The sequence below is a fragment of the Nilaparvata lugens genome, chromosome 2, assembly GCF_014356525.2.
Source record: "Nilaparvata lugens isolate BPH chromosome 2, ASM1435652v1, whole genome shotgun sequence".
NCBI lineage: Eukaryota > Metazoa > Arthropoda > Insecta > Hemiptera > Delphacidae > Nilaparvata > Nilaparvata lugens.
In genome coordinates this window covers 4,420,503-4,432,192 of record NC_052505.1, presented here as the reverse complement: position 1 = coordinate 4,432,192, position 11,690 = coordinate 4,420,503, and the positions used below count along the sequence as shown (strand labels likewise).

The 11,690-nt window shown below is 34.8% G+C and overlaps 1 protein-coding gene across 1 annotated transcript in view; it reads left to right on the top strand.

Annotated features, from left to right (window-relative positions):
• The first annotated feature begins 6,154 nt into the window (after nucleotides 1-6,154).
• LOC111053810 (cohesin subunit SA-1-like) overlaps nucleotides 6,155-11,690 on the top strand; it is a 64,351-nt gene continuing 58,815 nt past the window's right edge. Inside the window, 2 exon segments of the mRNA XM_039420376.1 lie at nucleotides 6,155-6,423; nucleotides 11,274-11,457. Coding sequence (XP_039276310.1) covers nucleotides 11,288-11,457 — 170 coding nt within the window. The 5' untranslated portion in view covers nucleotides 6,155-6,423; nucleotides 11,274-11,287.

The window sequence follows — 11,690 nt, the reverse complement described above, 5'->3', positions numbered from 1 at the left end:
ATTGAACAAAATCGGAGACAACAAATAGCCCTGTTTTAATCCGCTTTCAAGCCTGATATCTTCTGTTACGCCCTTATCACACCATATAACTGAACACGTCTCTGTATATAAGGCTTTGATCAAGCGGACAAATTTATTTGAGACGCCTATTTCTAATAATTTATAAACGACAGCATCCCTATCTATAAAATCATACGCGGCCTTGAAATCAACCAAAAAACGGTAAACTTTACTATGTCTCACGTTAGTATAATACTTTATTGAACTCTCTAAAACGAGTATATTATCTATGGATGAGTACCCTGCTCTGAAACCTGCTTGGTTCTCTGCAATAATATTTCTGACTTTCACCCATTCTTCTAATCTTTTTAAGAGAATAGCAATGTAAGCTTTCTACATTGAATTCGTAAATGAAATAGCGCTATAGTTATTTGGGTCTTTGGGGTCTCCTTTCTTATGCAGGGGGAATATTATTGATCTATTAAAAGCCTCCGGACATACCTCTATTGTACACTTCGTTGAAAAATATACACATAAATTCTTTGAATTCTAAAGGGGCTCTTTTATAGAATTCAGCGGGGATTCTATCTTTACCCGACGCTTTCCCATTTTCCAATTTACTTAGTGATGAATTGACCTCCTCCATACTGATCACCCTATCCAACACATCAACGTTGTTCAAGAGCTCATCGTATATTGGTGAACAGCTAACTCTCAAAGATGTGTATAATTGTTTGAAATGACTTATCAATTCTTCTGAGCTTATATGAGCTGTTTGTGCTGTATCCTTTAAATTTTCTAACCATCTCCCAAAACATTTTGAAGTCCTCAACTTTTCCAAGCTCATTTTTGTCCCATTGTTTCCAAGCTCCCAGTATTTTTTCTTTTATTTTTACAGAGAGATTTATACTCTTTTTTACGTTCGCATAGTTGTTTCTTGAATACCTAAATGAAAGACTTAAATTATTTTCACGAAACAAAATTAGAATGCGAAAATTTGTACTCTTTTAGATTCACATTCTCTATCATACCATTCATTAGTTTTTATTTTTCTTCTACCCGTATTGGTTTACATTTAAAGTTGGCTGCATGGCTCCTTTTAAAATATTATAAACTTGCAGGTAACCCGTGCTCCGCAAGGGTCTAATTAAAAACTTGGCGTGATGAAATCTTGAAGAATTGAAAATAGGCCTATAACCATCCTCGGTTAATTAAGAATCTATTATGAGAAATTTCAAGTTAATCAGTCTAGTAGTTCAGACGTGATGATGCGTCAAACATAATTATTTTCCTGTCCCGTACGTGAATAAGCCAGTTCTTTCCTTTATTATAATATTATATCAAAGATAACATAATTTCATATTAATAGTATTTCAAAAGAATAAGCTGTGGCTAGTAACATTGTGTAGTTCATTTGTGCTGTAGTATCACATCTGGAAATGTCTTCTATATACGAGTAAAAACGTCAATCAATACTTGGCATATCGCAAGAAGAAACACATTGACATCATAATCGTCAATGTAGCGAGAAAAGTTTTGAATATTTTAAAAATCTTTATAAAAAAGTTTTCATAGCGTCACCTGGACTATTTTTATCAAAATTAGGGAGATTATCAGTTTTGGGGTTCTCTCCCAATCATCAATTTGATATCCAAACCAAAATTAAACTAAATTTATTAAATATGCCGAGAGTGCAGCTGGAAAGCCCAATGATGGAACAAAAATAAGGTTACTCACAAACTGTGGAGACACACTTACATGAAACTCTCCGTATATTGAAGAAGTTGATGAAATAAAATATCTGGGAGTATAATGATTGATCAATACTTGAAGTGGAACTCCCACATAAAATTTATTTGTAAAAAACTCAAATACATTTCCTATAAATTCTATAAAATAAATAGAATCTTAAATCTAGAGTACCTTAACATGATATATTATTTTTCTTTTGTTCAATCGTTAATACAGTATGGTATATAGTCGTTTGGGGTGGGGCCTATGATAACCACATTAGTGATTCATTCATAATTGAAAAGTGTGTAATAAAAACAATATTAGATAAACCTAGGCTGTATCCAAGTGAATCTCTATTTGTTGATTTCAAAGTTTTGGCAGTAAGACAACTTTATTTCAAGAGTCTCTTCAAAAATATAGCCAAAAATTAAGATAAATTCTGTAGGATTGATAAAACATTTTACAACTTGAATCCAGACAGTTCGCTGAGGTATGTTGTCCAAGATTCTAAGTTGAGCATGTTAAGAAGACAGTTGATGTACATGAGCTCTAGATTTATTACTATAATTCCATTTGATATTCACCAAAGAGTAGATTTGAAGGGGATAGAGGCTTGGATTAAGGAAAAGTATTTATTTTCCTGGAACCTGGATGGTGGCAATAATAGCCTATATTTATAAAGGTAATCTTTTTTAAAGTAATATTTTTTATTTTTTGTAATTCCTGAGACCTGAATGGTAGTCATATTTTTTTATCTCTGTTTTATTTCAGTTTTTCCTATTGGAGAATCTTTTTCTCTCTCTCTCTCTTCCTCTCTATGAGCACTGCATGACAAATATTCTAATTTCCATTCTTCATTCCATTCATTCATCCATTTTCCACATCTCATCTCCATTCTACATAATACATATTCATCTTCCCATCTCAAGATTTTCTGTTATTTAGTATAGGATATTGTCAATATTACTTAATCAATTTCTGAAATTTTAATTAAATCCCAGCCTTTAACATTTGTTTCATTTATCTGATTTTAATTATTAATGCAATATTGTATTTACTATTACTTATTCTAATTTCATTCATTCATTCATCCCATAATTCTAAGATTCAAATCAACTAGTTTTTAACTTATAAAGTAGAGTTTCTTTTTTGAGCATTACTTCGAGTTATAATTCCCAACATCTAATTCATCACAACCCGGTCGTGTATTAATGGGTAGGATATTTCATATCCTTCTTAGAGAATCGACAATTATTTGTTGAAACACCGCCGATTTATGAAGTTACATCACATTATTATATTATCGTTATTCTAATTGCATTCTATATTTATTCTCATTGATTAATTATTTATGCTTTGTGAAATTCGTTGAATAACTAGTATTATCGTCATTTAATGTAAATTAGTGTATAAGCCAGTAAATATTGTAACATACATAAATAAAGAAATCCAATCTCTCTCAAAATTCGTTATCACTCTTTTGTTTTTAGCAGTGAAGTATTTTTTAAACTCGATTTTGGGTTGTAACTGGTACTTTGTTTTTAGTTTTTACATTAAATCGACTTTTTGCGACTGCCTCCAGCGGTCAAAGACTTTTCTTTTGCTGGTGCTGCCTGAAACAATTTTTAGTTTTTTAGTTCTGGGTAGTTAATTCTATTTTATTTACTTTTAATAAGTGTGTTGATTTATTAACCTTGATTTGTTACATTGTTGAATTCTGGCAATAAAGAATTGAATTGATATTGTAATTGTGGAATGTAATAAATAAATAAAGTAATAAACAACTATACATTTGTGGATCACAAAGCAAGATAGAATCATTGTTGAAACGAGGCAATTACATCAGCAGTCATTGTGAGTGAATTATTGGTGTAGAGGTGTGCTGTGCACTGGAGGCGCGCGATACACGAACCTTGCTATTTGCATGTTATCAGTTGGGAGAAGGTCGACTGGAGGTGGTGGCGGCAGAGGGTGATGGCAAAGACAGGGTGGGGGTGGTACCTAAAGAGTGTGGGTAGATGATAACAGCCGACCCGACTGCAATTCGCAGAAAGCAAGCAGAGTAGACTGACGTTTATCTCTTCAACCCCTTCAGACCGTTTTTAGCACTGTTCATATCTCTTCGCTTCCATCCAAAAGCTATTCTAGCTGAAACTCATCACGTTTCTTATCGTTTCGTTTATTTATTCCATTTTTCGTTTATTTATTTATTCCATTGCAACGAGAATACGGATCAGTAAACGATAGTAGCCTTCCATATGTCAATGGAAGATGTAAGGAGTTGGGTGACACTTCCACTAACTAGTAGTTCTGTGAACAGTAGATCTCGCGCAGTAATAACGACGTCCCAAACCATAAGCACATCCACACTGATACACTAACTATTTATTTGATCAGATCATGCTTACACAAGATTTAATATCATATAACGCTTCCGGAATTTAGCGCGAGAAAACCAGAAGACATCTAGGCACCCAGACGAGCTGTTATAAGTTCTTTGCATCCTATATTTTAATAGTGCATAAAAATTTCATTCAATGAGGCATGCAATTTATAGTCTACACAGCTGCTAATTTTTTACCAAGTTACATTGAGATAGGTATTGAATTGCATACGTCATGGCATGCAATTTATAGTCAACTCGACAGCTGATTTATGATGATTAATTCTATAGTCTAATTTTCACTCTAATATTGACGTATGAAAGAAGCTCCTTTTTCCTTTTATAGGAAATGCAAAATTTCCAAAAACCTTGTATATACGTCGACGCGCAATTTAAAAAGGAACATACCTGTCTAATTTCATGAAAATCTATTACCGCGTTTCACCGTAAATGCGCAACATATAAACATTTAAACATTTAAACATTAAGAGAAATGCCAAACCATCGACTTGAATCTTAGACCTCACTTCGCTCGGTCAAATATGTAACGGAAAAAAGAAACTATATGTGTAATTACGATAAAGAAAGACTGAAACAGTGAAGAAATATAATGAAACTAGCCGTCAGGCTCGCTTCGCTCGCCAGACTGGACCCCCGACTGGATCGTCCAAAAATGAGCTCAGCGGGCTCGCTTCGCTCGCCTGCATGTAGACCTCAGCGGAACCTCTGTACCGAATTCTGGACCCCCGACTGGATTGTCCAAAAATGAGATCAGCGGGCTCGCTTCGCTCGCCTGCATGTATAGACCTCAGCGGAACCTCTGTACCGAATTTGAACGTATTATGTCAATTTGATCTCGAAAAACACCTGTTACTATATCGGCGTATCTTCGGCGAACAAAATTCTTCCATCTCAGCTAAACCTGTATACTGAATTTTTTTAAATATGTTTCCATCAGTTATTATTGAAAAAGGTCAGGAAATGCAGAAAAGCTGAGAAAACGCTAATTTTGGACGTATCTTTGGCATTATTTCAAATTCCTTCTAATACAACATTATTGCACCCCAGCTCAGATTTTGTAGTAAATTTGAACATTTTCTGTTTATTTGTTCTCGATAAAGCTGAGAAAACGCTAAAAATCTGGTGTGGTACACTAACACAACTTTCCTTGCTCATTGATCTATAAGCCTCATTCTTAAACGAGAATAATCTAGGGGAATAACATTATGCCGATTGGCGGCTAAATAATTTTATTAAAACTACGATTATACTATTGTCATTGTGTTCAGAGTACATTTTCCTTTGTTTGAATTATAAAATTTGAGGATTTTTTAAAAGTTGTCAAAACAGCTGTTATACAAATAAAATTTCGAATAAACTGCTCTACCTACCTACCTCATGCACGAGAAGGAGGTTACAAAGTAAATTTCTCAATGATGGGGTAGACCCCCTGTTAATTTCTCAGGGTGGAGACTCATGCCAGTTAATAGAGCTGATATATAACTATACAGAGTATGAGTTAGGAAAAAATCGGTCAAGTCATTTTTGAGAAAATCGTGAAAAATATGGTTTTTTAGTGATTATCCGCTTAATGATGTCTCATAAGGGTAGGTTAGGTTTTTTCTTTGAAATTGCAATAAATGCTACAAGGGTATTCATTGTCTATCAATGTTTTTGATTTGAAAGTGTAGGTTATAGGGGGTAGTTTAGGTTTTTGCTTTGTAATGGCAATATGCTCCCTTAGTTATAGTGTTTTTTAACATCGGTTAAATAACAACCGTGAATTATATTATTAAAAAGTACTCTCTCTTTTATTGAATCAGATAATAATGGGATATTGATTATCATATTGAATTTTATGATAAATCATCATTGGATAATAATATATCAAATATTATTTGGAGACGATTGGCTCCAGTCACAGTGCTCGGTAACCATCATCACAAAGAACTGACTGAATGGAACGGAAAAAAACGTTACTAGCGCATGCGGAATACGGTACTGACTGAGACCGAGAGTGATTTTTGTGGTGCCCCTACTCTTTTCTTGACACTTCTCACTCGCACTTGTCAATTTTTGGTTTTGGGTAAACTTACTGAAATACTGTGTTTGGTTGGTCTTTTGATCCGTCGTTAAAACATAGACAATTTAGAATCGCTGGCAAATAATTTACAAATGTGGAATAAATAAGTTTTTTTTAATCGTACAACATTTAAAAATGTTAGAATTGTCGATGCAGTTTACTTTTATGCAGGACAAGTTTTATTTGAGATGAGTGTTCTCTATTAAAGCATAATCAAATATAGGTAAGTTTGTGAATGTTTTAATAATTTGTATGAAATAAATAGTCAATAATCTCAAGATTGATTGTCTGGCTACTTTTTATTTTCAAAAGATGTGTTCCTTTGTTTTGGCGGCATTTTTCATTATTGATTAGGTTATGTGGTAAAGTGAAATTTAGATTTTCTCCAATAACCTATTTTATAATTTTTTAAATATTTCATCTGCTGCATAATTTCTGATTCTCTAGATTGAAATTTCAGGAATAAGTCATACTTAATATAATTTTTGAATTGAGGTGAGCTAAATGTTATTATGCTTACCTATATAATGAACACTGTAGGCCTAATAAATACTAAGTTCGGTGTTGTTTAGGCTAAGCTCTAGCCGGTGTGCTCCCCCTGTTATCTCAGTTATTATTGCAGATATCGACTCAATTTTTTTTAAATGAAAGAGGAAGACAAAATAAAGCGCGCTAGCATATTTTTATACCAATTTAAAAAAAAAATTGAGTCGATATCTGCAATAATAACTGAGATAACAGGGGGAGCACACCGGCTAGAGCTTAGCCGTTGTTTACTGTATTATAGTCGAAATTCTTAATCATTTTTTAGTACATATTAATTAATATTTGGGTGAAAAAGCAGTGATATTTATTCATAACGGCCACATTAGAGTGCTGGCGAACTATTCTCCTTTCAGCAGACAAAGTCAAAACGAGCAAAGCAGCAAACAAGATGAGAATTTGGCAGTAAGAGCAGTGAGTAGCTGAGTATCTTTGTTGGTGCAGTAGGTTTTACGTGTACTGCCATCTCGATAGTTGAAAATGTGAAAATTTATATATTTTAAACTCTTGACGCAACCCATCCGGCATTGCTGGTATTGGTGAAGAGGAAGGTAATTCAAGGTAATTCATTGAGTATTTTGCTACTAGACTCAACCATCACCCTGTTTCTTCCAAGCAGGTTAGTTGATAGAATGTTGAAACCGTGAATTAGTAAATTTTAGCGAATAGAGATGAAAAAAATCAAGTGACGGTGATGAGATCATAGATATTTTCATAAAAAATTTTAAATCGATCTCAAAACCCAGACTCACATGAATGCCGTTGAGTGCGAGTGACAATTCAAAGATATTATGGAAGTAGAAAACCCTTTTCCCGGATAGGCTAAATTCCTGAAGTGAGTGATCATGTCTATATTTCAGTTAGAACGAAACTACACCACCTCAACCACTTTTTTGAATAAGCATCGGATGCAAAGCGTGGTTAGGGTAGGTTAGAGTTGTGAGCGCGGAAAGGTTAAGTTATGGGTTTTGGTTATGCGTGCAGAAAGATTAGCCAAGGTCTAGTTATTTCATGTTAAGTTTATAAGGTTCCCGGTTACAGGGAGAAGACTGGGAACACAGGATTTCAATTTCTTGAGCAGGAAAACCACCCTTCTCAGTCTTCAACAGACAGCCTCAATGTGGTCAGCCCAAGACAGCTTCCTCTCCAGAACAAACCAAAGCAGTTTCACCGGCGCAAAATCATACCCATCCCCATTTCTGAATATGATTGACTTCGTTTTATCTTCATTGAAGAGGAAGAGTTTCGCAGAAAACCAGTTCAATCAAACAAGTCTGTTGAAATTACAATATCGTTTTCAACTATATGTCGCCATTGTGAAGAATGAGCTGATGGTTGTCTGAAAGTAGTCTTCACATGTTGAAAAAGTAAAAAATCTGGTGTGGGGCACTCACACAACTTTCCTTGCTCATTGAACTGTAAGCCCCATTCTTAAAGGAGAATAATTTAGGGGAATAACATAATGACGATTGGCAGCAACATATTTGAAACTACGATCAGACTACTGTATATGTGTATATACAATTGTTTCAGAGTACTTTTTCCTTTGTGTAAATTGTGAAATTCGATATTTTTTAAAAGTTATACAGATGAAATACCTCGACTATGTGTTCTTTTTATGGACTGCTCTACCTACCTACCTCATGCACGAGGAGGTTACAAAGTCCATTTCTCAAGGATGGGGTGTTAATGGCTAGTTAATAGAGCTGATAAATAACTATACAGGGTATGAATTTGAAAAAAATCGGTCGTCATTTTTGAGAAAATCGTGAAAAACATGGGTTTTTAGTAATTATCCGCCATTTTTCTCAAGAATATTACGGAGCTCCTGCAATTTTCCCAGAATGATACTCATGTCAGTCGATTGGGCTTATGAATCCATGGTATAAATTTGAAGAAAATCGTTAGAACCGTTTTCGAGAAAACCGTGAAAAACATGGTTTTTTAGTAATCATCCTCCATTTTTTCCGCCATCTTGAATTGAATTTTATTGAATTTCTTATTGTCGGATCCTCATGGTATAAGGACCTTAAGTTTGAAATTTCAAGTCAATCGGTTAATTAGGAATGGAGTTATCGTGTTCACAGACATACACACACAGACCAACACCCAAAAATCTTGTTTTTGGACTCAGGGGACCTTGAAACGTATAGAAAACTTGAAATTAGGGTACCTTAATTTCTTTGGAAAGCAATACTTTTCTTACCCATGGTAATAGGGCAAGGGAAGTGAATAAGAATTGTTAAAAACAATCAATGTGGCCGCTATGTATTTTTACTCTATGTATTTTTTCTGTTATGCATAGCAAACCCGTAAGCTTACTATTTCTTATACACATTTTCATAGATTGCGAACCCAACAACATAAAATGGCATACTAGTTTAGTTAAATTTTTGTCGCATGAAGCTGTATAATCGAGCAGAGCTCGCAAAGCATGTGACACGTCAACATTTTATAATCTTACATTCAAAAGAAACAATGTTTTGAGAGCCCACTCTTCAGCCAACACCTGCTCAACAGAACACCTCAAAACAGTCAGCAAGTGAGTAAGGACAAGCCTCAATGAGCAATTTTTCCTTCAGGGCTTTGGGAAAATAGTTTAAAATCTTCATACCCGAATAGAATGGCGCCTTCTCAACCAATGTCAGCCTATGCACAGGATATCGGAGTAGCGAACCTCCTTATCTAGTGTTAATTTAGTCAAACTTTTATCAAAACTTTGACTTGATTCAAGTTAATAAATGTCAGGAAAAAGAAGTATTTTAAAATATATCATCACGATTCCTGACTAGAGAAAGCCAGACCGTTGATGACGTTCAGTTAGGACCAAGGCATACGAAGCGTTTCTTCAGGCGTTTTCAGACGAGTCGGCAAGGCAGAACGCTCTCCGATTGGCTGGATAAAATACCTCGTGTGGCTTGGTCCTGACTCTTGACTATAGACTATGCAGTGCTGTAGAATCAGTAGATAGTTCGAAATTTGGGACAATTGATACAATAGCGGTGAGAGAATTCTATAAAAAATTAGTACCTTTGGGTGATGAACTTAGAGCATTTTCCTTGAGTATTCTACATCACTAGTCGCCAACTACTATAGTGGGATCCACGTTATAATGGCAGTAGAGAAAGATAAAAGAAAAGCGTTGCCGATTCTCTGCCTTGCCACTGCCTCCAATAGAGGATAGCTGATACCGTTTTGTGTGACTTATAACCGGTAGCCTATATCAACTGTTCATTCTTGTTGAAATTGATAATCAATTCATCAATCAATCATCTTTATTCAGACATTCATAAAATGTATGTATTCGTCAAGAACATGTATTTTTTAATGATAAATTTTCATAATTGAGATAAAATATCTTGTTAATTAATTATATTTTCTACATTGTTGAAAAACGATCTGGCAACGTTGTAGAGGTAGAAAAGATCTGTTTTGTCGAATGATAGCAACTCCAATGTTAAATACTGCCATTATAACGTGGACCTCATTATAAGTCTACAAAACACTTAACTAAAAGTAAGAAACTCAGCTTATCTCAACTAAGTATCTCAGAAATAAGTATCAACTAAGTATCTCAACTAAGTATCTCACAACTATCTCACAACAAACATCTCAACTAAGTATCTCACAACTAAGTATTTAAGAAACTAAGTATCTCAGCTTATCCTGTAGATTTAATTATTATTATATTTAACTAGCTGGCCCGGCGAACTTCGTACCGCCAAATAGTTAATGCATCTTATTGTAAACTTTAGCTGGATGCACACCTGAGGAGGCGCGATGCGGCATTTTGCATCCAGGTGCTTCTTGCTTATTGGCTTGAATGGAAGAATTCATACACACTGAATCGTGCATGGCTTGGAACGGTGTGATAAGGCAATCTCCATAACATCAACCCTTTATATCATCAAGCCGCGCCTCCTCAGGTGTGCTTAGCCTTAGCTTAATCTGATGCACTATATTTTTATGAGAATTATCCAACAATCAGTATTTACATTTATATATCAATATTATGGACTTCCTATGTGCTTAGTTAGTTGTGCAGCAGTTTGTATTTTTAGATATAGTTGAATGCAGCTTGCTGGGAAATTGAATGGTATCTCCTTGCTGCTGATTTTTCCGTGCATATTCTAAATTTACAGCATTTCGAGTTCTACGACCCAAGTTTGGGCGTCGTTTGTATCGCGGAATTATTATTAGAATTAGAATTTTGTAGAAAATAGAAAGAAAATAGAAAAACAGATATACCGACGGCTGTTGGATGATGCAATGATTATAACAGCTGATTTTTATTTCTGCGCGTGGCCAGCTCACAAATCTTCTCTAATAAGGATTACATGTAAACTTTGAAGTACCGTAGGAAAGAGTCCTGAAGTCAGATCATAAATTTTATAGGCATAAACCTGCTCCTGAACATAACAAACACAGCTAAAAAAATAATCAAATTCGGTGCACACATAAAAAATTTATTGAATGTCAAAATTTGAGGTTCGATTTTTATTTATAAAGATTATTGTTTGGTTGTTGCAGAAAAAGATTTCAAAATGCAGCGAAGCATTGGAAAGAGAATTCGTATGGATGAGCCGCCGCCTCCTGAATATGACACCAGCAGTCCTATGACTCCAATGGACGGCAGTGCTGCCGATTCTCAGGAGCCTTATACACCGTACACTCCCTACACAAACCAGCCATCCACGCCTATGAACACTAGCGGGTAAGTAATTTGAAAGATTGTGAATTTTTATGTGTTGGTTCTGCCTAGACTAGATTATACTGGACTCGGAAATTTAAATTTATGAAATACTAGCAGGTAAACCCGAGCTCTGAACGGGTCTGGTTAATTAATTATATTGTTGAAAAACGATCTGAAAATGTAAACCCGTGCCCTGCACGGGTCTAATTTTAAACTTGACAAACCGGAAACTTGACTTACTGAAATATTAAATG